Source organism: Ixodes scapularis, unplaced genomic scaffold, assembly GCF_016920785.2.
Source record: "Ixodes scapularis isolate PalLabHiFi unplaced genomic scaffold, ASM1692078v2 ptg000720l_1___fragment_3__unscaffolded, whole genome shotgun sequence".
In the NCBI taxonomy this organism is placed as follows: Eukaryota; Metazoa; Arthropoda; class Arachnida; order Ixodida; family Ixodidae; genus Ixodes; species Ixodes scapularis.
The window spans coordinates 367395-391774 of NW_024610028.1; the positions used below are offsets into that span (position 1 = coordinate 367395).

A 24380-nucleotide genomic window follows, 5' to 3' on the forward strand; every position below is an offset into this window, starting at 1 on the left:
CAAGCTAACGCTTTAAAGATCAACGTGAACAAGACTAAGGCTATTTTGTTTAAACCGAAAAATAAAAATGCAGCTATTACAAGAGATATCGTTTTAAATTCAAGAAAAATAGAAGTTTTGACCAGTTTTAAAACTCTTGGAGTTGTTTTCACGCAACATATGACTTGGGATGAAAATGTAAACCATATCTTGATAAAACTGTCACATGTGATTGGCATAATGTATCGCCACCGCTCTATTTTTCCAAAAAATGCTAAATTGTTAATCTTTAACTCGTTATTTCTTTCACATATACATTACTGTCACCTCGTCTGGGGAAATACTACAATGGCAAATTTGAACAAGATACTTATGCTACAAAAAAAGATGCTGCGAATAATATGTAATGTTTCATACGATTACCCCAGTAAACCTCTGTTCACTAAGTTAAATTTAATGCATATTTACAATATCTATAAATATCGGTTATGTCTAAGTTATAGGTCTGAAATCAAAAATAATGCTATCAATTTTAGTGAACTTGCGTCCTTATCGCTGAAATTGACAACATATCCCACTCGTAGCCTAGACAACTGGAAAGTCCCCAGTTGCAGAACAACCTATGGTGAGCAAATGCTATACAACGTTCTTCCGACCCTACTTAATTACCTTAATACTCATCATATTGATCCTTTAACATCAACAGTAAAATATATCAGAGAATTTTTCTTTCTTGTAGAGTGAATTGCATAGCAAGTGAATATTCCACTGAATGTCCTCATTTATATGTTACATTTATATTCGTTTCGAATGAATTTAGTGGATGAGTGTAGTATTACATACTCGTGCTATATATCTTGAATCTTGATTGTCTTTAATATCTTGAACCCTTAAATTTGCACATAAACCGTTTGTTTAGCAGTGCTAATGTATCTGCTACATTGGAATGTTGTACACTGATTTACTAACCTGCGTTTTTTTTTTGTGTGTGTGTGTTTTTTTTTGTTGTTGTTTTGTTTACAAAGTGATGCATATCTTTTGTGACCTGCCGCTGTTGCCAATTGGGGAGGGGGCTCAGGACTCGTCAAGCTGCACAAATGCAGCTTTTTTCCTCCGTCCCCTTCCATCATGTACTTGTGCTTGATGGAAAAATAAACATTATTATTATTATTATATTAAAGTGTCGGGGATAGAACGGAGCCTTGAGGCACTCCCAGCCGATTCGGTTTGGGCTGGGTTTGTTCTGCTTCTCGGCCAGTGGCTACTGAAAACGTGCGGTTGGCCAAAAAGCTACGAATAAAATTGAGTGCTCGGCCAGAGATGCCAAGACTGACCGCAGCTGTCATGATGGAGGAGTGCGGGACGGAGTCGAAAGCTCGACTGACATCTACGGCGACGAAGGTGCAGGCGTGATTCTGCCGTCGACCTTTGGTGCGGATGATATGGTGGGAAATGAGAGCCAGACTGTCCTGCGCACCTAGGCCGGTCCGAAAGCCGGTCTGTGCAGGGTGAAATGCGTTGCTGTTTTCGAGGTACCAATCTAGTCTGGCGAGAACCATTCGCTCCATGGTCTTGCACACGCAGGAAGTGAGCGAGATTGGGCGGAAGTTTTTAATGGTGTTGCGGGCCTTGTTCCCCTTGGGGATGGGCACGACGATCGAGTGCTTCCATGCTTGGGGGAGCTCTCCAGATACCCAGATTGCGTTAATCCAGTCAAGGAGCTGCAAGCGGGTCTCGTCAGGGAGGTTCCGAAGCGTGGCAGGGGTGACGTTGTCCGGCCCGGGTGCGGATCGCGTCTTGCTTTTGTGAATCGCCCAATTTAATTCCCCAAGGGAAAACGGCCGGTCCATACCGTGGTTGGGCACAACGATTTCGGGGGAGTAGACGGGGTCTTTTAATACGGGCTGAGTGGCTGGCTGTGGGAAGAACGCGTCTCCGGCCAAATTCGCAAGTTCAGGTCCCGTCAGGCCCAGCTGGAGGGCGAGAGTTTGGGATGCCGTCTTGCTTTTCTTTTTGCCCATGAGAGCTCGACTTGTGGCCCAAAGCTGCCTAATTGACGTTCTCTCGGATAGCGACGAACTGTAATCGAGCCATCGGGTCGTTTCAAGGCGTTTCGCGTATTCCTTGGCCACGACGGTGGCTCGGGTGACGGCTTGTCGAGCCGCAGGGGTTTTTCGGCCTCTGCGATAACGTTGAAGTAGTTGAAGGCGTTTTGCCCAGAGGCAAGCCAGGTGAAGATCGGGTGTGGGAGCGTCCTCGTCCGTGTTGACGGAAATAGTGGCAGTTTTTAGTGCGTTCTGGATTGAGGATGTAAAGTCGATTTCTTCAGAGTTTGATCTGTTGACCAGCTCTTGGCGAAATTGATCCCAGTGAGTAATGTGAACCTTGCGTTTGGCACCGAGTGTGTGGCAGGGCTTTCGGGTGGGGGAAAATTGTATTTCGATTGGAAAGTGGTCGCTGCCCCGGGTATCGGGCAGACATTTCCAGACGTGATGTTGGTAGAAGACGTTGGAGGTCCACGTAAGATCGGGAGAAGTGTCCCCCTGGCCTACGCAGGCTGCCATGCGGGTCTTAGTCCCGGCCACGTTCATGAGATGGAGATTACACATCGTCATTCTTTCCATTAGCTGCTCCGCCTCTTTTGTTTGTCGTGTATATCCCCAGGCTGGATGATGCAGGTTGAAATCGCCTCCATACAACTTCTGTTCTTGGGGGTAGGTTTGATGAATGTAAGAGATCCAATCGTGATCGATTGTCCGCTTTGCCCCAGGACGAAGATATGCCGAGACGAAGATCACGTTATTGTTCTTAATGGTCGTGGCACGAACCGCGACTATTTCTTGACTGTCGTTGCAGTGTTGGGCGAGATCAATTTGATGTTGCGGCCAGTCGGTACGAACGTACACTAGCGCGTAGCCTGGTTTCACGCAAAGGGTAGAACGAGGGCCACTTTTATATTTTGGGATAGAGGGGCACGCATAGGAGGTAAAGCCTCTAATTTTAATGGCAACAGAATTGGCTTCTTGGATTAGAAGTACGTCAGGGCGTTGATCAGGACGTTCGAGGAATCGGGTGCGGAGCTCCGCCGCTCGTTGACCGAGTCCGCGGCAATTCCATTGAAGGATCCTGATCATTTGGCGACGAGCTGGGGGAGGTTAATGACGGACCGGATTCGGTTGAAAAAACTTTGGTGTTGCTGCTGTTGCTGTTGCTGCTGTTGTAACCGTTTGTTAAACTCTTGCTCGGCAAGGAGGGCCGCGTCCATACCAGCGTTCAGAGCTGTCGAAACTCTTTCGATTTCGTCTTTCAGAGCCCTGAACATATTGCGGATTTCTTGCATGTCGGTGACTCTTGAATCCCAAGGTAATTTAGGATTTGTTTGGTCGAGATGAGGCTGGGTTGCCCACGTGTTGTGTGCTGCAATGGTTCTTTCCAGGCTCTGCGAAGAGGGGAGCTGCGGGTATTCAAAAAGAGATGTAGGTGGGGGCCGTTTATCCTGTTGCAGCAGCTGTTGATGTTGTTTGTGCTGTTCCTTATACCTTTGTACTTCTTCGCGCATTTTTTTGTTGGTTTGTAGCCAGGTAGGGCATAGACGGTCTGTGCCCAGGTGGCCCGTCTTTTTGCACCCCTGGCAATAGGGTACCTCAGACGGACAATCAGGGCCTTGGCCAGACGTGGCTGAAGTAGAGTGGGTTGTGCCGCAACGCGGGCAAACGGCTGGGTAAGGACATATGTCCTGCTTGTGTCCGAGGCGGTTACATTTGCCGCAGGTGACCGCTTTTGGCTTGTGTGGGTAAACTCTCATGAAGCGTCGTCCATATAATACGGAGCGCGGGAGCTTCAGGCCGTCGAATGTGAGGACGGCCGTGTTAGATTTCCCTAATCGTCGTGCAGAGACTAAACGTATTTTGTCACTTTCAAGGTCCGAGTTGAGTATCTCGTCTTTCGGGTCTTCTTCCAGTGGGAAGATGTCGTAAATGACCCCCTTCGTGTATGTGGCGCCGTAGGTCCGGAAGACCTGGGCAGGGACTTGCTGGGAGTTGAGGGAAAAATGAGTAACTTGCTCCACGGCTTCCGCCCCGTTCTTGCAGTTCGTACGAAGCGAGATTATGTTACTCTTCTCGATCAGGTGTAGTGTAAAGTCCTTTGAGATTGGAGTAAGCTGCATTTGGAGCAGATGTAAGACTGGTTTGATAGATGTTTGGGAGTGCATAAGACGTATTTTGTACTCGAACTCCCAGCGATTGGGCTGCTTTGCTCTCGCCCGCGGGTTGCCCCCGGTGTTGAGGGAGTCAGGGGGAACTAAAGATTCCTTCCGCCTTCTTTTCTTTTTGTACGTAACCGTGTGCCAGTCTTCGCCGTTTGTGTCGGGGTCGAGTTGCACCGGCTCTGCGTCATCTGGTGTGGACTTATCTGTGGGGTATGCCTCCATAGAGGTATCTAGCACTGTTGCCTGGACGAGCGGCACATTTGCTGTCGTTTTGTCGTGCCCGCCAGGGAGGGTGGTCACTCTTTTCTGAGTCTTGCTTTTTTTGTCTAACGATTGTTCGGTCAGACGTTTTGATGGTGTCTCTTTTAGACGGACTTGAATGTAAAATCGTTCTCCAATAGCGGATTGGAGGGCTTGGATTTGCAGATCTTGAGGTAGATCCGCGAGGGCGTTACGCACGAGCTGCGAGGTTTGATTTAGTTGTTCTGTGGAGGGGGGAGAACCGCCTCCAAACTTGATGTTGCCCACCTGAAAGCCCGGCGGGCCAGTGAAGTTTAGGGTGGTGATTTCGGGCTGCTTGCTCGGCAGAGCCGGAGTCGCCACGGGGGCGACTATGGGGGTGAGGTGAGCCTGGGTGGTCTCCATGTCCTCCGTTGAGGGCACGGAACCCGAAATGTTGTTCGGATGTAGCATTTTGAACGAAGCTGAGCGGAGCGCTGCGAGGACACGTCTTCCTCAGCGAACCATCATCTTCTTCCTCGCTTGGGACGAGAGGACACACTGGCACACTGGCGCCATCTATGCGGTGACCCTGGAACCGCATTTCACAAGAGTCAAGGTTTCGCGGGATTTCCGAGGTCAAATGTGCGTAATACCTATGAGAACGGATCGTTTATGACGTTGACAAGAGTTTTTCGAGCCAAGAAAGAAAGGATACTGCGCGAGAGAAATAGAAAACATGCCGGACCGCCCAGTTTTTACTGCTGCCCAGTAGATGGCGCCAGTGTGTTCTCTCGTCTAATGTCCCTGAATAAGAAAAGTAGCGACATCTTCTCCCTCCTTCTTTGACACGCACACCTTTTATCTTTATGTTTTGCTTTTTCGCACCCGTGCGTCGAATGTAGCGCCGCCTGGATCGCTCCAATATAGCAGACGGCCTTCCTATACTTGAGTCAGAGCGCAGTCAAAGGCTTGAAGACACGGAATTACGTGGACACAGGTTAAAAGCGCGCTGTCACGGTCTGCCAGCTGCACAGAATGTGCTCAAAGAAAGGCAATGAAAGCCGTGACGTTGCACAGTCGGCGTTATTTGATTGGCGGCATGAGCTCGTAGCATGCACTGCACTCCGAGAGAATAGGCATTCCTTCTCCCTCCTTGTCCTTCATGCACACTTCTATCGTTATCTTTTGCTTTTTCGCGCTCGCGCGTCGACGGTAGCGCCGCCTGGATCGCTCCAAGATAGCAGGCGGCATGCTTCAAAGGATGTCGCTACTTTTCCGTATACAGGGGCTTTACTCTCGTCGTAAGAGATGTTAACAGGTTCCAAGGCACTCGGTTTCAAGAGGTCGCAATTGTGTGAACGGGCCTTTAGACTTCATTGTCGGTAGTTCGGCTGTCATCTGGCATCTTTGGCCCTACATCGACAACAAGTGGCAGGGGCTTAACTTCTAATTGTTGGTTTTAGAGCGCAGCTCCTAGGCGCCCGTTTCCGGCTTGAGCGGCGTCGCCGTCGTCGTAGGCGTCGGCGTAACCCCGCACGTTGCATTATGGGAATAATTCAAGCGGGCGTAACCGCGCTTTGTATTATGGGAAAATTTCCTTGCTAAATGGGAGGGGAGCAGGAGAGGAAGAGTGGAGGGTGCGGAGGGGAAGGGGAGCATACCCTCCCCCCATACCTTCTCCTTATCCTCCTCAAGAGCTGCTCTCTAATTCGGCATTACAGAGAATTGTAAACGTCTTTAATTTTTTTATGTGGCAACTTTGGGCCTAGAATTCCATATCAGTGCCAGATTTTGGCTTCACTGCTGGTTCTTTGGTTTATATGTGGCGACTTCTGGTTCAAGTCTGGCATTTGGGCCGCAGTTATGCGGCGAGCCAGAAAAAAGCCATATAAACTCCAAAGAAAAAAAATGAAAGACGTTTACAACCAGGGCCGTACCCAGAAAAAAATTTCGGGGGGGGGGGGGGGGTTTCGGGGACAACGGCGGCCAATTTGAAAGTGTCTATTGTCTTATTTTCGCCTATGAATCATGTGCATCGGTGGCATATAATGGAGAGTTACAGCAAACCGGAGAACCGGTCCCGGTTTGGTACCCGGTAGCCGACCGGCGCCACTGCGCGTGCGCAGAGGTGGAGATTAAAATCAACTGGCTGCCAGTGCACCGACCAGGGCCGTACTCAGAAAAAAATTTCGGGGGGGGGGGGGGGGGGGGTGAGAACCCCCTATTCCCCCCCTGGTTACGGCCCTGTTTACAACACCATGTAAAGCCGAATCAGAGCGCAGCTCTTGAGGAGGAGGAGGGGAGGGTACGGACAGAAGGGTATGCACCTCCTCCCCCTCCGTACCCTCTCCTCCTGCTCCTCTATTCCTGCCCCCCTCCTCCCCCTCCCTTCTTCTCCCCTCCTCCTCCCTTCCTCCCCTCCTCAATGTTCCTCCTCTCTTTCTCTTCCCCTCCTCCTCCCCCTCCTCCTCCCCTCCCCTCCCTCCCTCCTCCCTCGTGACGTCACTCGTGAAGACCCCGTGAAGATCCTGACCTTCGCGTGACCTTCACTGTGAGTATCGTGACCTTCCTCGTGACCTTTACGAGTCACCTTCGTGACGTCACTCGCGACCCAAGGGACCCTCGTGACGTAACACGTGACGTCACGTGTGACGTCATTATTGGAAATGTCCCATAATGCAACGCGCGGTTACGCCGACGGCGACGCCGTTGTCGCTGAAGCCGGAAACGGACGCCTAAGAGCTGCGCTCTAAAATGGTCTCGCGTTAACATCGCCTTTGACCAAAGCCGCACAAGGCCCAAGCTAGGCCCCTGAGATTGCCAAGCTTGTGCCAAATTTGGCGTTTTCTGACGTGCTACAGGATGCCGTTTTTACCTTGTGAATGACTACAGTTGGATCATCGTCCCTTTTATTTCAAAGATTTCAGGTAAAAGTTGAAAGGGGCCCTATAAAGATTGGTGAGACAAAAACAAGCAGCAGTACCCGCACTCTTCTGTACGCCAATCTCTATGACAATCAAGCGGATGCAAGTCAAACGTATACCGTCACACATTCTACTATTCGCAAAGAAAAATCGTCTTACACGGTGAAACAAGGATTCAGCCTTGGCTTTGAGGTGTCGGGAGGTGTGACATTCAAAGAAACACTCGGGCTGAGTGGCAGCGTCGGACTTAAGTACGACAAAGAAACTGCCAAAACAGACACTGAGACGAAACTCAAGACGTTCACCGTCGCCACAGGTGTCAGCGTTCCTCCTAATAGGACCGTTCAAGTGGAATGGTACGCCACAACCACTAAGAAGGTACGTAATTTGCTATTTGCCTTCACAGTAACACTGTCCACTATATATTGTCAGAGAGAGTAGAAATTTATTTCTGACTTTGCATTATATTTTTTTCTTGTCGTGGCCACTTTGTTTTCCTTTTCTTATATAGTAGTATGGTGCCATGGAGCGCGTCTCCGACCGGTGTGTTTAGCGTCCTATGCTGCCCATACATCAAAAGTGGTACCGAAGTGGCAACAAATGACGTGGAAAGATGTATCATCGGGTGAACGGGTGTCCGGTGCAAAGCCCGGTTATTAATGCAAGTGCATTAACTGTCTCACGGAGCGAGCTGATGCCATCAGTTTGAAGCGCGAAAACGGAACCTAGTTTCCCTCGGTTCCATTGGCTGGCGCGCGTCGACGAGGCTCCCATTGGCCGCTGCGCTTGTCAGTTTCCACGACCACTCACCCCATGGCGCTGCGTGTACATCAGCGCGGCGTTAACACGGAGCGTCTAAGGTCACCAGGAGAGCACACGCGCTAACCGAAGACGGAAAATACGCAGCAGACAAAAAAGGGGCGGCCGAGCGGCTTGCATGCTTTCGCATTCACAACTCATAAGGAATGCTATAGGTGAACCTCGATCTTTTTGTCAGTGTTGCCAATCTTGTTATGGAGCATTTTGAAGAGAAATTGCGAAAAAAAAGTTGCATTTTCTGTCAAATTTTATTGCTGGCATGTGGATGACACTTTCGTCATTTTAGATAGAGCTCGTGCTAGCTATTTTCACCGAGAGTTAAACAGTGTTCACCCCGCGATACAGTTTACGTGCGAGGCAGAACAGCATGGGAGTTTGCCCTCTCTAGATGTCTGCGTAGTGAGGACAGGCGAACCGAACCACAGGATTGAAACGAGTGTGTACAGCAAACAATGTAAAACAGTTTTTTTTTCTTTTTTGTCTCATCACCCAGGGCAACACGAGAAATCTGTAATGCGATCGTTTGCAGTCAGACCAATTATTTTGCCATCTAACGGTCTTTATGGCGAAAGTGAGATGGCTCATTTACAGGAAGCTTGGAAGAATTGTCACTAACCAAAAAGTTTTGTTGACCAGGTCAACAACCAAATGAAACAAAAGCGAGTTTTAGAATTACGTGCGCGATTTCAGCGCACGCTAGCGCTAAATATAGCGCTCTAATTAGCGCACGCTACGCAAAAGAGTTTTGGAATAGTGTTTCTCCGCCGCGAAACAAAAGCCCAAACATCTCGCGCTTGCAACGCCACCAAGATACAATCAAAAGTTTTATTTCACACGCGAAATGCTCTAACTTGAGACAGAGTAACATTTTAAATTTGCTTAAACATGAGAATGCGACGCGAGCGGTCGACTGGTAGTGCCCGCTTGCGTCACCTCGGCAAGAGAGGTCTCGTGTACTGACTTTCGCACGTACCGTACCTTAGCCGATAAATTTTCGCGTGTCACGAGCATCAAGTTGCCGGTGATCGTTGCCAAACCAAGTGTATTGTCGTCCTGTATTGAAAATTGCAGTCGTCGGCAGCGAGGAAGCTGCCGACGTGGCGCTCACGAAGCCGCCAAAGCTGGTTCAGACATGGTCTTGGGAGTTCCCATTTCTTAACTGTGCTCGTCTTGGCTTTAGCCAACTCCTTACCACAATCCACTTTGGAGGAGCGCAAAGTCTCTTTGCGTATGGACGCAATTTCCGAAAAAATAGTACACGCTAAAATAGCACACGCAAAGCGCAAAACGTGGTTAACGTTCGGCGTATGCGCAGTGGCGACGACGCTATTTTTTGCATACGTAAAGCTTAAACGTGCGTTATTCTAAAACTCCGTGAAATTTGCAACCGTACGAAAGAGAGAGAGAAGGATATAGTGTGCATCCCCTTTGTTAAAGGAGTCTCCGAACCTCTGAGCCGCGCTTCGAGGCAGCTTGGCATTCGAACTATTTACAAACCATACAGATTTATTGGGAATTCCGCTTGCAAACCAAAGGACCCAACCCCGCGAACGTCCGGAGATGCGCTATCTAAAAGATTCCCTGCAGTGACCGCCGGCGTCCTACATTATGAAACCGGACGGAAAAGAAAGACCAGACTCGTAGAACACAAGCATGACGTCATGTACGCATCCCACGCGACGCTACTGAAGACTAAACTTGTGGACCATGCGTGGACAATAGGTCATTCTTTTGACTTTGTGGCCGCCAAGACATTGGTGATTGAGGATAGAAGGGGGCCCCGAAAACTGCTATAAGCGTTCAGACCTGTAGTCCATACCTGTATCTATGGACTAAAGCCACATGCTACACGCCGGCGTGTCCAATCGCGAGCCTGTTAGAAATCACGGGGTATATTTGCTCCGTCGTACATAATATTAGTGCGCCAAGACGAGTCATGGAAGGTGATTTTTTGCTGCATATCGAGCCCTCGCGGCGCCTCCGTCTGCTTGCCACTACTGAAGACTACTGAACGGATTAAATACCGCCTGGAAGCGATGTGGCGAACACAACCCAGGATCAGAAATAGTGTCCCTTAAGAAATGAAGATGAATCGAATGTTCGACACGGGAGCATATGTACGGACCGCGTGCGGAAGGGATGTACGGGTCCAGATATGTTTTACGTACACAGAGATTAGATTGGATTGGATTGCTATGGATAAGGCGAAACGAGTTTATGTCAATGTTGCCTGCGCGCCCTCAAACTTCTCCAAAGAGTTGACTTATTTACGAAATGTGGCATGAATCTTTATGAAGCTAAATACTATGTACATATCGCGACACTGTTAGCGCAACACGACATCGGCGCACGTTCGCATTTTACTTCGAAATAGTATTAGCGAGCACGAAACTTTATCGTTTGCATTATAGAACTAAATGAGCTCTTTCCGTAGCAATAATAACATGGATGACATTCCTTGGTTTCAGAGAGAAAAACTGGAAAAACCGGCGGTCGCTTGTTCGCGCAAACAGTGTCGCGCTTTGTACCTTTACTTCACCAATATAAAATAGCGTACTACCACCACCAGGGAAGCATTTGCGTAAGATTAGTGCTCTTCGTGCTCGGCGTATCGGAATTTCTTCCGTGCACTCTTTCGCAATGCGGATGCAAGCTTTTCTGAGGGAGTGCTCTGCCCGCCAGCTTTTGGGCCCTAGTCCATCGTAGGGTGAGCCGGAGTATAGAACCGTGGTTCGTCTGCAGGGACAAATCTGTGTGCGACCAAACCGTGGCCCTCTCCAGGAAGCTTATACGAACATTCCTGATAAATAGAGCTAACGTAGGATGAACCTTGCATTTGCTTTGTAACTATACTGAAGATGCCTCCCACGAACCTACCAAAAGCTCAACGGACAGAGCTCACCGAACAGAAGCTTACCGGATAAAAGGTCACCTATTTTTTTCACAGACCAAGATATCAGCTCGCCAGAAGAAAATTTCATGTTGGTCTTAATTAACACGCACGCGGACAACATAGGTGCATGCGTGCGACAATAAAATGCAACGCTAAATTTAATGTGACACGGACACAGAGTGTTGACTAGAGTAGGAACGAGTTTATTTATCGGTTGGTTAATAGCGAAGGCAGTTCCCTACTGCCTCCAGCAGTCTTGGTAGATCTCGGTGTACCTGGAAACCCTCGCAAATAAATTCCAGACGGTTCCGACATACCTTGAGTCACCCAAGCTTGATCTTACCAGCTCCACTCAGTTTCGGTGACCTAAATATTGGTCCCAAATCTTTGCTTTTTTGCCTGTCCACACCGTACATTGGATAGGTTACCAGTTCTAAAATGGGTACAATGATCATCGAGTCCGCACTCCGCACTTTAGCCCAACCAGTGTTTCGCCCGCGTAGCAAAAAAAGAAAACAGAAAAAAACAGGAGGTGAGTTTTTTTTCCAAGTTATTGAAAAGCTTCTGTAGGCATTGGTCCGATCAGCTTATGTCCGGTGAGATTTTGTCCGTGAGCTTTAGCTGGTGAGCGCCTCTTGCATGGGAGGCGAAGCGTCTAATGAAATTGTTTTGGAGCGCAGCTTTTAGGCGCCAGTTTCCGGGTTGAGAGGAGTCGTCGTCGGCGTAACCGCGCGCATTGCATTAGAAAGTTTTCGCAGATCATTTTCGCCGTCCCGCACAGTCAAGGCCACCGGCGCGCATTTCTCAGTAGCGGCTTCTTCGTTGCGGAGGGCTGAACGGTGGCGGAAACGCGGTCCACGAAAACTCCCTATTATGAACAATTTTTAGCTCGAAATTTAGTGGGTGAATTTTTTCGCTAATTTTAGCGGTGAATTTCCCCGCTCTATTTAGCAGGAAACGATTTCCACTATAGTTAGCATTGAAATTGACTTCAGGTGACCTCAACACCAATTAAGCTTCCCCGCTAACTTTAGCAGGAAAAGTTTAGCTAAATTTCCCCGCTATATTTGGCAGAAACATTAGGGTGTTTTCGTAGACCGCGTTGCCCCCTCCGCTAAGCGTCCCGCAACGAAGAAGTTGCTGCTGCGCCTGCGCGCCGATAGCCTTGACTGTGGAGTTCCCGCTATCTTAGCGGGTTGCGGAGGGCTTTGCGGGACGGCGAAAACAATCTACGAAAACTCCCTATTCTCCCAGTAAATTTAGCGGGGAAGTTTGACGCTAAAGTTCGCAGGAAAAATTTCCCCGGTAAATTTAGCAGAAATATTAGCGAGTTTTAGTTGACCGTGTTTCCCCCTCCGCTAAGGCCCTCCGCTACCCGGAACTCTACAGCCAAGGCCATCGGCGCGCAGGCGCAGTGGCGGTTACTTCGTAGCGGAGGGCTAGCGGAGGGGGAAACACGGTCTACTAAAACTCCCTATTGTCCCGCTAAATGTAGCGAGAAAATTTCTCTGCTGAATTTCGCGGGAAACGTTTTCCGCTAAATTTAGGATGGAAATTTTTCCGCTATATTTACAGGGGAAATCGGATTGGCGTTGCGCTCACGTGACGTTAATTTCCCCACTAATTATACCGGTAGGCGTTTCCCGCTATTCTTAGCGGGTAGAATGTTTCCAAATTTCCCGCTAAGTTAGGCGGGCATATTTTTGCTATATTTCCCACTAAATTTAGCCGGAAAATGTTCCCTAAATTTACCTCTATATTTAGCGCGAACATTCTCCTGCTAAATTTAGCGGAGAAATTTTCGCCGAATTTAGCGGAAAAATGCAAAGAGGAGGGTAGGGGTAGGAGGGGCATACCCTCCCCTCCTCCCCAAGAGCTGCGCTCTAATTCGGCGTTACGGGGAGTTGTAAAAGTCTTTAATTTTTTTACGTTGTGTCAAGTCGGTGCACTTGTTTTAATTTGTGGAGAGACTGACGAATGGCGGCTACCTCTGATAAAATCCAAGATCGAAATTATTCTGTTTTTTATTCCCACGCGATCTTCTTCTTTCTCCAACGATGACTATCGACACAAATTATTCTTAGAAAGTAGGTAAGCTATAGTTTATTATGTTTTGAACACAGAAAACAAATGTAACAATATTATCCCTGCGTGTGTTGCTATGCCACTGCATATTTTAACTATGACTGGAAAACCTCCAATAGACCAAGTACTTCTAAAAATTAACAAACAAACACTCCTTTCGCATTAATGTCATAGCGTGTACGGGTAGGAAAAAGGTCATGCGTTTTTAAAGATGCCGACATCTCTCTACGATGCAGCAAATAGCTTATATAAGCCTTATTGACTCTTCGAATGGCGCTCTGTCTTTTCAGGATTTCATTTGGACCTGCAATGTGACCATCAGTGGTTACTTTGCTATTGGGCTCAAAACGCCGTTGGAAAACACCAACATGCTCATCATTCCAGCGTATTACCTCGCTTTTGCCAACAAGGAACTTCAAATAGTGGGCCCCCGGCACGCGCGCTTCGAGGCTTCTGGTCTGTTCACTGCAATCACGGTACCGGAATCCGACATCTACACAACTGACGTGACGGACACTTTGAAGGACAAAATAACGATGATTTCTGGAAGGTCTCGCATTGTTGGGTAAACGTTAGAAGCAGGCGGGCGCTTTCGGCATATTCAAGCGGCGGTCCAACGTCCGCAACGATAGTACTGGTGGCGTCTGTGCTCAGCATCGCGATCCAAATAAGCAGTCTAGGCGAGTGTCAAGATTTTTGTTTTGCATTCAAAAGCTTTTTTTTGTGTGTGTGCGCAGACTGCAATATGTATCTTTCAAAACTTAGCTCTCAGGAAGGAAAACATAAAGTGCTAGTTCGATATTATTAAAGACATGCTCCCACGCAATCTTCGTTTCTGGATTTGTTATACAAACCAGTGGCATTCGCGATTTATCTTAAAGTAGAAGAAAGAAACGTTCAGTTTTTTGTTGACGTCCTTTCTTTCGAATTGTTGTATGTATATCTTGCCATATTTATTTGAAAATTTTTTTAATGAGAATTCAAAGTGCTGTAACTCATGTTTAACATGGTGACTCAGCAACAAAGTTTTAATACAGACTCCCGGTGGAACTAAAAGCTCAAAAAAATAATATAAAAAGTGAAACGCATGCCGCTTCTTCGTAAAAAGTATGTTAGTACAATAAAGGTTTGAGAATGTCTATGGCTACGATATTTGCAATGTTGTTCTATTTTTTCAGACAGCTGTCGACCAGTTAGTTTTCCTTTTGTATTGACTGTATGCTAGAGTAACTAGGTTGGCTTTGTAAGGAACATTTTTATTGGTATTTAAACCTTTTTAAATATGTTGACATAATCCAATATTATTGTTAAGCTTAACTCTGAACATGAAAAACGCGTTCCCGAGAGAAAAAGAGTTGTGAAGAAAGGTGTATTGTTATGAGAGCTGTAACAGTTGTTGGGCTGGCAGCTTAGAGCGATGGGAACGCCCTCCTTACCCTTGTACTTATACTCGAGTTTTTGCGTCAACTCGTCGCTTCGCTCCCACGCGCTGGTCTTGTTGCATCCTTGCTAGTGTTCCTAGATTTCAGAGAGTTTCCAACTGCTGTATAAGGGTCACGTGGTGTATGGGCCGCGTTTACAATACGAGGTGCGAGGAGGTGTCGGAAGCGTTAATCGTCTGCAAACTTCTCCGCCTTTTCACATGCTTTCGTCCTCGCCACGCTACAACGCAGCGCATGCGCATTAGGAACCAATCTGAGCAGGAGGCGTTAGCCATTAAATTGCAAACGATCTCCATGACTCGACTTGCTCTCTCGCTTAAGCCTAAGCTCTCCTCATCCTTGCTCGTCACGTGGTGTCCAAAGTGAAGGAAGGATGGCCGAGTCGTAAGCGCTTCTAAGGCAGCCTCGATCATGAAGGGGTTGAAAGCACCAGAGCCGCTCTTCTTTATAGGCAACACTGTTGAAAACTGTAAACCTTTTGAAGGCCGAGTGAAAATATCTGCGTAACAGCAACGGAACCAGTTACCAAATGAGAGGACGGACAGAAGATTACGATGCTGTTGCTGTTGCACGTCGCCGGAGATCAGATCTTTGGAGTTCACGCGTATTTCAACCTGAATGAAGAGGAAACATAGCCCGCCGTCCTAGGGAATTTTCAAAGATATCGCTTTCCCGAGAAGAAGGAAAGTTTTGAGCGTTCCGTATTCGGGATGCGGGAGCAAGCATGAAAGTAAGCCGCTTGAGCAATGGCCCTCTTCCAAGTAGAGTTGTGCGCATGCTCGCGTTCTCGTCAAACAGTGGTGACATTCTTATTCATACTCCGTTTCACATTAGGTCCGACCGTAGCGAACGCTATGGACCGGTGGAGTTGATCAAGCAGCACCAAGCGTGTAAGCACCTTTTCTACAAGGGCGCAGCCATCTTGAACGTTGTTACTTCTGGTGGGGTAAAACATGCTTTTGATCTCTCCACGCCCCTGGAAGGCGTTTACGAAAAATGCGTTATTGTCACAAACTCTTGTTTGGCCTCACCCTTTCCGCATTTCCGAAATGGCAGATTCACCTTTACCATACTAACGGCGGCAATGAACCTGTAGCCTCCAGAATTGTATCGGGCGTCGTCACTTTCGTAAGTCAACGGCAAACGAGAATGTGCTCTTCAGTGTACAGTTCTTTCACGATCTCTCTCTGTGTCGATGTCCACAGAGATGCGACCAGTGAAAACGAAGTGCCAACCCACACATACGTCTTGAAAAAGCGTTTTAAATCAAGGGACTTTGAAGCCGATTGTGTGCTACAAACAGATTGACCAGTCTCGAGTTAGAAATGAATGCTTACTCAGCTCTTGCATTCAATCCCTGCTTCGCAAAGTGCTAACGTCTCGAATCAATAGGCCTCGAATTATCAGCTTAGGAGCATTTTCAACTTCTTCCGTCATAACTAAACAGAAGTCCGCCATTAATACGGCACATATATCATTTCTTAGATGATGATAGTGATCAAAGTGCCCAGATTGAATTTCGGAGAACGTCTATAGCAGACGGACGAAGGCGAAAATGGACGCCGACGCACAGCTTTCATGTCCGCGTCTGGGCATTGCAGACGACTATACCCATTTTCCTCTAAAGAAAAAAGCAAGTTTATCGCATTGTCCATACGCGGCGCAGTAGTTCTCACAAGATTTGGTTGTCAGAGGAAGAAGTGATGTTTTTGGTGTTTGAAATGTGTAGGTCTTGTTAAGACAACATATATCTAATCAAATATGCACCTACATATATCTCAGTCCTCCACATAAATGGGAAATTAGCAATTCTCCGCGTGGAGCCGGACTTTTTTTATTATGGTTCTTGATGTGAAAATAAGAATAGAGCCCCGTATATCCGCGGATTACCCGCAGATCATCCGCGGATATGTCCAGTCAACTGGCGGATGCGGATAAAAGTGATTGAGAAGTGGCGGATTGCGAATCGGATGCGTGTGCCAGGTGCTGCGGATGCGAATCGAATGCGGATATCCTATCGTACAGCTTTACATTTTTGCCGAGCTGGCCCGAAAGCCTCTGTAACCGCAGAGTGTAGAGTAAACAAGTGAATGAAACTATGATGTGCATCATTAAATGTTTTGCGGGAGCTTAATACTCTCCTATAAAAAGGGTGCCAATCAATTTGAAAATTGTTCTTTGGGCCAAAAAATACCTGGTTCTAACCAAAGATCCGTTTAGAGCGATCTATCTCGCCAAAAATGCTGTTCATAGACAAAGTAAGGAATGCAACAGTCGTCCCGGGAACGCGTTTTCTTCTTTGGCAGGGAAAGAGCAGAAGACGTTCTTCGGGCATAATAAACCCAAAACGTACAAGTCACAAGAAAGAATAATCCTTCTACCGCGAGAGCGAGGAGTTCCTGTACCTCACTGCTGTTACGCAGTTCGTGGATACCACCCCAGCATCAAGTGCACCAGCGGAGAGAAACTTCTCATGAGCGGGCCTTGTAATTCAAGAGAGGGGAAATTGTAGGAATTCGTCCATCGTTGACGATTTTCTGTGTTTACACAGCAACCTCTACAGGTGAAACGTGGCATGTGCATGCGTTTTCTTTCCTTTACAGTTGTCAAGTTTCTGTTAAGTATAATGTTCAGAGCACGAAATTTCGGGTTCATTTTTAAAGCTAAAAATAATACGTGTTGCCATTATTGAATATTTTGATATTTTGCAAGTGGTGTGCTCGCGTCATACCGTGTAATTTGCTGCGATGAGTAACCGCTTTTCACAATTAACTTTTTCATCGTTTTACCTGAATAAAATTACACAGTGTAATTAGTGAGTTTTTGTAACGCTTCATGCTTGTAAAATACGGGTATTCTTAAAATGGGTGCTAAAAAGGAAAAAAAAAAGAATGTTTTTTAGCGCATTTTCTGGGCAGTGTGTCGCAGACTTTCAAGACATTTCATAACAGCGATCATATTTCCAGCAACGCGAAGTGTCTCCGGAACACATGTGGCATAAATGCAATTACTGTAATTTAATTACTGTAAATAAATTACTTCCTAGAATAATTTGTAATGTATCTCATTACTTTCTGATGTAGATATTTTTTGTAATGTAATGAATTACCCTAGTGGCGGTAATCTTAATTAAATTCGCAGTTAATATTTGGGTTTTCAGGCATATGTTTTTTTGTTTGCCCGGAAATGGTTACAAAAAGAAGCAGTTCTTGCACGTGCACAAAAAATAAGGAGTCTTTAAGAAATAACGAACAGAAACGACAAATGTGGTTTTCGTCTCTGGGCGCTGATTCGTGTGATGGTCGGACTAGAGGGTCGTGCCACCTAAATCCTCCTGGGTTTATGTTGCTTTGACCAGGAATGGGCTTCCCCGAGCGTGGCTTTTGTCCCCCTCGAAGATTACCTGGCCCCGAAATTGACACAAAGAAAACAGTGTCGCGTTGGGCCCCGGTGCGAGCTGACGACGCTAGGCAGAGTCACGCTAAGGCATCGGAAACCAACCAAAAAGCCTCCCTTCCTTTATTCGTCTTCCTTCAAAATATTCACACGGGGGCCTGACAACAGGCCGCGATCTTTCTCGAACACGACGCCATAGTTAGTCGTTCCGATCAAGCCTCGGTACTCTGACTTCGGCATCCGCCCGCTGGCGGACACGAAACACCGTGAGACTTGAGGCGGCTGCATCCTGTCGGTAACACCACACACAGCCCACAGGAACACTCAATAGCAAGGCAATCCGATATCAGGCGCATCCAGGATCAACCGCAAGCGTAGTAAGTATTTCGGGAAGACGTGAACCCACAAAACTGACAGACAAGGTCAAGTCCGTTTGGTTAGGGCGCGCATGTTGGTATCTCTCTATGGTTTTGCCCACTGGCTAGGTGTAGAGTTGACGGCTGTTACTTTGCAAATGTAGAGTAAGTTCCTTCGTTCGGTTTAGCTTCCGTTTTAACACTGGACTACCGTCGTTGGCGGCCGCTGAGAGATTGTTCAGCATGGCTATAGACACGTTTTCCTTCAAAAGAGGATCTCTCTCCGGCGAAAGTTTCGAAGCTCAGCTGGTCCCAAGATGTAACAAGAAGTTCTAGTTGGCTCTCCTTGATAGTAACTAACGTTTGATGAAATGTTTGTATGATATTGAATTTTGTATACATTTTCTTTAAAGATTATGAAAGAGTAATTTGAAACTATTTTAATTACTTTTTGCGGTAACTTGTAGTTGTAATTCATTACTTTTGTGTTGTAGTAATTTGCAATTGTAATTCATTACTTTTGTGTTGTGGCAATTTGTAATATCATTTAGATACATTTCAGCCGGCTTGAGCAAAGTAATTATTAATGTAAAGAATTAACGCTTATAATATAAATACGATAAAATAAAATAAAATGGCTTTCACTGTATTCTGACTCAAAGCTTTTTGTTATCTTTTTTTGTTTAAAAAGATATGCAAACGGCATAAAATGTACCATCCAGATGCTTTTTTTTTTTTTTTAAGGCGAAAGCCTTATACGTTTCATCGTTCAGCCAACCTTTAAAGTCCTTGAGCGAGAACACGTCGGCGACACAAAAACGACGAAAATACGCCAGAAGTGCGTCAAAAATCCGTCGTCAGAGGGCGCGCTGTCTTCGGAGGGTCGCTGTCACGTTTACGTGACCACCCAGGCGAATTAGAGTTAATGAAATCAAGAAGGATGACAAAGCGAATTGAAAGGAATCGAAATGAATTAAGTAAATCATGTATTTGTCTTTAATGCATCGGCGCTTGTTCTTTCCCCTTTAAGTCGTTTTAGGAATATTAAAAGAGACACTGTGGCTTTTTCTTTCTTTTTAATGTGGGCAGATACAATTTATTAAAGTCGAAAAACTCACGGAGTATAGTGAATGGACACTTCGTCTTGAATTGGTGCTTTTTGCACTAATGCAGACGTCAGGAATAAGAGAACTATGTTGAAATTCGGCCCATACAGAGTTCAAAATCGACATCCCTGACCTTCATCTCCACACTTTTGTAGCCGTTTCGGTAGGAATCAAAATCGCCTGTTTTGTACCAGGTAATACCAAAGCCCATGTTATTTTTGGGAATATCACCTTTAAGTTTACGCCCATTAAGATTCGAAAAGCTGCAGCCAAAAGGTGGAAACCACCAGCCACCAGTTTTCAGCGATCCAGAGCAAGGGTCAACCCGATCGGTTTTTTTCGCGACGGAAAACGTGGTTTGGTCGTGGAACGCCAACCCGTCGTAATCGGAACCTGCGCAAGCAAAGTGTGGAGGAATCAATGACGTTGACCACTCCAACATTCTTATACAGGGTGTTTGAAATAAGTTTTACACATTTAACAGCAACAATAAAAAGCCGTGAACACTGCACTATTGCGGTCTGTGTAGGTGAGTTACGCTCCCAGGGGGACATAAAGTAGGGGACTAATCGTCAAGAAGTCGGGTAATTAACTACAATTTGTTGATTACATTTTTAAATGCTAAATATAAACGTATGGTTTCAGTCAGAAACTTGCTGAGTGTCATAAAAATGCAGTAAATCAGTTCATTTTAGAAATACTTTAAGCACGTGGGAATCGGGGGGATGCGCTACATTTACCCACTCGTGCAACAGGTCCAAGGCTGCGCGGTGTGCGGGTGGAAAGATTGACATGTGCCTGTTCTAAGTGTACAAATGAATCCGTGTTTATTTTCACAAAATAAAAAAAAATGCAGTAACAAATATTAGTTTTCCGACTTTTCGTGACAATTAGTGACAGGCACTACTGTTATATATCATTATTCTAGAAACAAAAATTGAATAAAATTGCACAAACCCGCCATATTTGGGGCATGCCTTTCCTCAATGATCAAGGCTAAACAATTTTAGGAGAATTATGCCTTTTTTTTCTTCATACTAATCAAATTCCTGAAGATTGATCCTGAATGGCACAAGGAACGAATCATTTAGTAAAAGGAAACCATTAACGCTCGAATTATTTGCGAGAGGAGATGCAACTACTTGCTCGTCTAAGCTACATAGCCCATGTTTTCGCATCTTCGGATAAGCGACTTCTGCGAAATCGGCGGCACCTAGCGGCTAGAATAGGAAGCTGTGGCGGCAGGTTTGCTCGCAAGACGTCTTGAGGGAATCAAATATCCACAGAGTCTGTCGGTCTAACGACGAAGCGTGAAAGTAAGCAAAAAAATACGCGATGAAAATCGCCAATAATCGTAGACAACTTTTTGTGGCATTTCAGAGGATGTGAGGAGTGCACGTGCAAAGCTTTGATTCGCGTTGTAGGTGCTCGGACGCCCATGCGCAAAAAGCTTTGACTGCACTACCACAAAAAAAAAAAAAAAAAAAATATATATATATATATATATATATATATATATATATATATATATATATATATACAGGGTGTCACAAAAGAAAATTTACATGGTCTTTTTTTACCGCAAAAATAAACTAGGCATCGCCGAACGCTCATTCTCCGCCGAAAGGTAGAGCTAGAGGTCACAACCAGATGCCAAAGTTTCAGCCCGATCCGATAACTTAATCAAAAGTTATAAGTGATTTTCTGAAAATTTCAATGGGAAAATGGAGCCCACTTTTGCCCGTTTTCGGTTTCTGGTGCCATAGAGCCCCATGTGTTCGAAAACTCCGTCGGCCGCCATTTTCCCATAGAAATTTTCAGAAAATCAGTTATAACTTTTGATTAAGTTATCGGATCGGGCTGAAACTTTGGCATCTGGTTGTGACCTCTAGCGCTACCTTTGGGCGGAGAATGAGCGTTCGGCGATGTCTAGTTTATTTTTGCGGTAAAAAAGACTGTAAATTTTCTTTTGTGCCCTATTGGAAAAACCAGCATGAAAATCAAACTGGTCAAGCTGGTAATTAAGGTGGTCAAGCTGGTAATCAAGGTGGTCAAACTGGTCAATGTGGTAATTAAACTGGTTTAGCTGGCAATCAAGCTGGTTTAAGCTGGGCAAGCTGGAATTTAAGCTGGTCAGTCTGGTCTAAGTAAAAACCAGCATGGTCTCACTCGAATCTGGTTTTAGATTCAATCTGGTGTAGCTGGGAGCCAGTCTGGTCTTAACTGGTCAAACTGGTTTTCCATGGAGCCAATGTGGTCAAGCTGGGAGACGAGCTGGTCATGCTGGGAGACAAGCTGGTGAATCTGGTCGAAATAATAATCGTGGTGGTCAAGCTGGTCATGCTGGGAGCGCGCACGCCAAGGTCGGCTAGAGATAGCCGAACTGGCATTGCTGGGAGCGCGCGCGACAAGGTCGGCTGCTGGAACGAGGCCACGTCCTGTTCTTTGTCCTCTCGTTTTTGGTAGACCACCGGGCGCGTCAGGCGCGCTGCAAGCTACCTTTGTGTGCGAGAAAAGAGAGAGAGAGAGAGAGAGTGGTAGAAACGGAGAATCGAAGACGCGTTTGGATAGCTTGGGCAGAGGGCAGATCGAAGGGACGGCTGTGTGCGCGTTGTTTGGAGACTAGTTGAACGACGGTGCAAGCGAAGCGGGTTTTGAGAAGACAGCGAGCGGCAGTCCGTTCAGTGCGGGAAGATGTCAGACGTCCCGACTGCGGCGTCGCTTCGTGTCTTCGAACGTGTGTGTGCCCAAGAATGACGGCGGTGCCGAGGAGTATCGCCAATGCCATCCAAGCCACACGGATTTCCTCGCCTCTGCCGACCACGCAAGTTGCCGCTTCGCCCCCATCGCTGGCGGGACCCAGGTTCGCTTCTCTCGTCCGTGTAGTATTTTCGTCTGCTATTGCCTGTTTTTGGCCTGTGTCTAGTATTTTTTTCGTGTTGAGAGATAAGCAATCTGGTTTTATTAACATTGTAGACAATTTGCACCGAGAATCTGTGCGTCGGTTAGTACTGTGTCAGCGCCGAGGATGTGTAGCATTTGAGTTCATGTGAGGCTGCCGCAAGTACGAAAATAATAAATTGGATGCCGAGTTGGCTTTTCTGACGAGCTTGGCTTTTTTATTCTGTGTATTAATTTAAACAGGTTAAACTGGTTGGGAAGTTCACCAGCATGACCAGTTTAACAGCATGACCAGCATGCCAAACTGGGCATGCTGGGGCAATAACCCAGCTTGAAGCTGGGACCAGATCAACCATCATGACCAGTATGACCAGATCAACCAGCATGACCAGCATGCCAAGCTGGGCATGCTGGGGCAATAACCCAGCTTGAAGCTGGGACCAGCTTAAGCTGGTTTTTTCAATAGGGTGACACCCTATATATATATATATATATATATATATATATATATATATATATAACGGGCATGGTGGCGGGAGGCCGAAGGCGTGGGTATAAAACTGAGAAGAAAAAAACCCTTAGTGGAAAACAGCAACAACGGACGATTTAATCTTCGACGTTTCGGCCGGACTCCGGCCTTCCTGACGAAGGCCGGACTCCGGCCGAAACGTCGAAGATTAAATCGTCCGTTGTTGCTGTTTTCACTAAGGGTTTTTTTCTTCTCAGTTTTATATATATGTATATATATATATATATATATATATATATATATATATGGGTGGTATCATCTCAAATCGTGCAGGCAAAAAGGGTCGAATTTTTAATTTTGATGAAAAAAATATATGTTATGGCGCCGTTTCTAAAACCACAGTCGCCACAAACCGCAAGTTCGAAGGAATTTTTTTTCTGGATTTATAAATTTTTAAAGAGGCCGCGGCGAAAAGCAGTGTTTTTCACACCCGTCGTGGGTCGGATGTTTCGCTTGATCTCCCGCCGTGGAGGTTCAGTCCAGATTATATTAACTTTTTTCAAGCACTCTGTGGATACATTTAAAAGACTCCAATACCATAAAATAATCTTAGGCGTTTTGCTTTTTTTCTGTAAAAATGTCAAAAAAGCCCCCTCGGTCAATTGTTGACGAACTTTGACAATTAATTACTGGTGATCTACTTGGGTTACATCGATATTTTTTATGTCCACGGAGAGCCTAAAGCACGCTGTTTATTTATATTATAAAATGACTCGGCTGTATGAAATATCCTTTGCGGTACGTTTACGTTAACGTTATGTGACAACCAAAAAGTACCATTTTTGAAATTGATTTTCTCAAAAAACCCATCTCTTATATTTTTTTTTTTTATTTTCCGTTAAAATGTAGATGTGATAGTTTTCTAAACGAAAATCAAGTCGAGAAAGTGTGTATTTTGATTGTATGTTCTATATTTAAGCATCAATATCGTACAAAAACGTGTTTTTTACGGCTCGAAATGGACTTGCGAATTGCGCGTCTTCACAAACTTGGAAATATTTTTGCCTTTTCCAACCTTCCCACATAACAATCAAATATAGTAGTTCCACCCTGTTATATTTATTATTTTTATATTTTATTATAGGCGGCAAGCTACATCGGAGGAGTTCAAAAGAGAAAGCGACACTTCTTAACAGACCAGCAGGTGTCGTAAATTTTTAACGTGTAGGAGTCGGCAGGGACGTCGTATTGATTCGGGGCCCTCATTGGCCTGTATGAACGTCCCGCCCTTTCGGAGCCAGCAGATGACCACGACCTTTCGCGCTCGTTGTGTTAGATAGGACGACCCGTGACAGTAAATCGAGCAGCGCACCCTGTGTCACGAGGAGTGAAATGGCACGAATGTGTCGTTGACGCGGCGAACAGTGAAAGCCACCCAGGAGGAGTCAGTCAGAGTATTGCACAAGGGAAAACAAAGGAATCGTTGCCTGAAAGGATGAGGGCACCACGGCCTTACAATATTGACGGTAAACAACTGTTCTGCCAGCCAAAACAACGCCGCGTGCGCGCTGAAACCGG

The 24380-nt window shown here is 46.1% G+C and overlaps 2 protein-coding genes across 2 annotated transcripts in view; one reads left to right on the top strand and one right to left on the bottom strand.

The window, feature by feature from the left end:
* The window catches only part of LOC120841912, a 28908-nt gene extending 15207 nt beyond the window's left edge, over nt 1-13701 (top strand). The window contains exons 4-5 of the mRNA XM_040212913.1: nt 7332-7713; nt 13423-13701. Of these exons, the coding sequence (XP_040068847.1) occupies nt 7332-7713; nt 13423-13701 (661 nt within the window). The remainder of the gene's footprint in view (nt 1-7331; nt 7714-13422) is intronic.
* A 5697-nt stretch (nt 13702-19398) lies between these two features.
* The window catches only part of LOC120841913 (ficolin-2-like), a 45387-nt gene continuing 40405 nt past the window's right edge, over nt 19399-24380 (bottom strand). Inside the window, exon 5 of the mRNA XM_040212914.1 lies at nt 19399-19825. Within this exon, the coding sequence (XP_040068848.1) occupies nt 19518-19825 (308 nt within the window). The 3' untranslated portion in view covers nt 19399-19517. The remainder of the gene's footprint in view (nt 19826-24380) is intronic.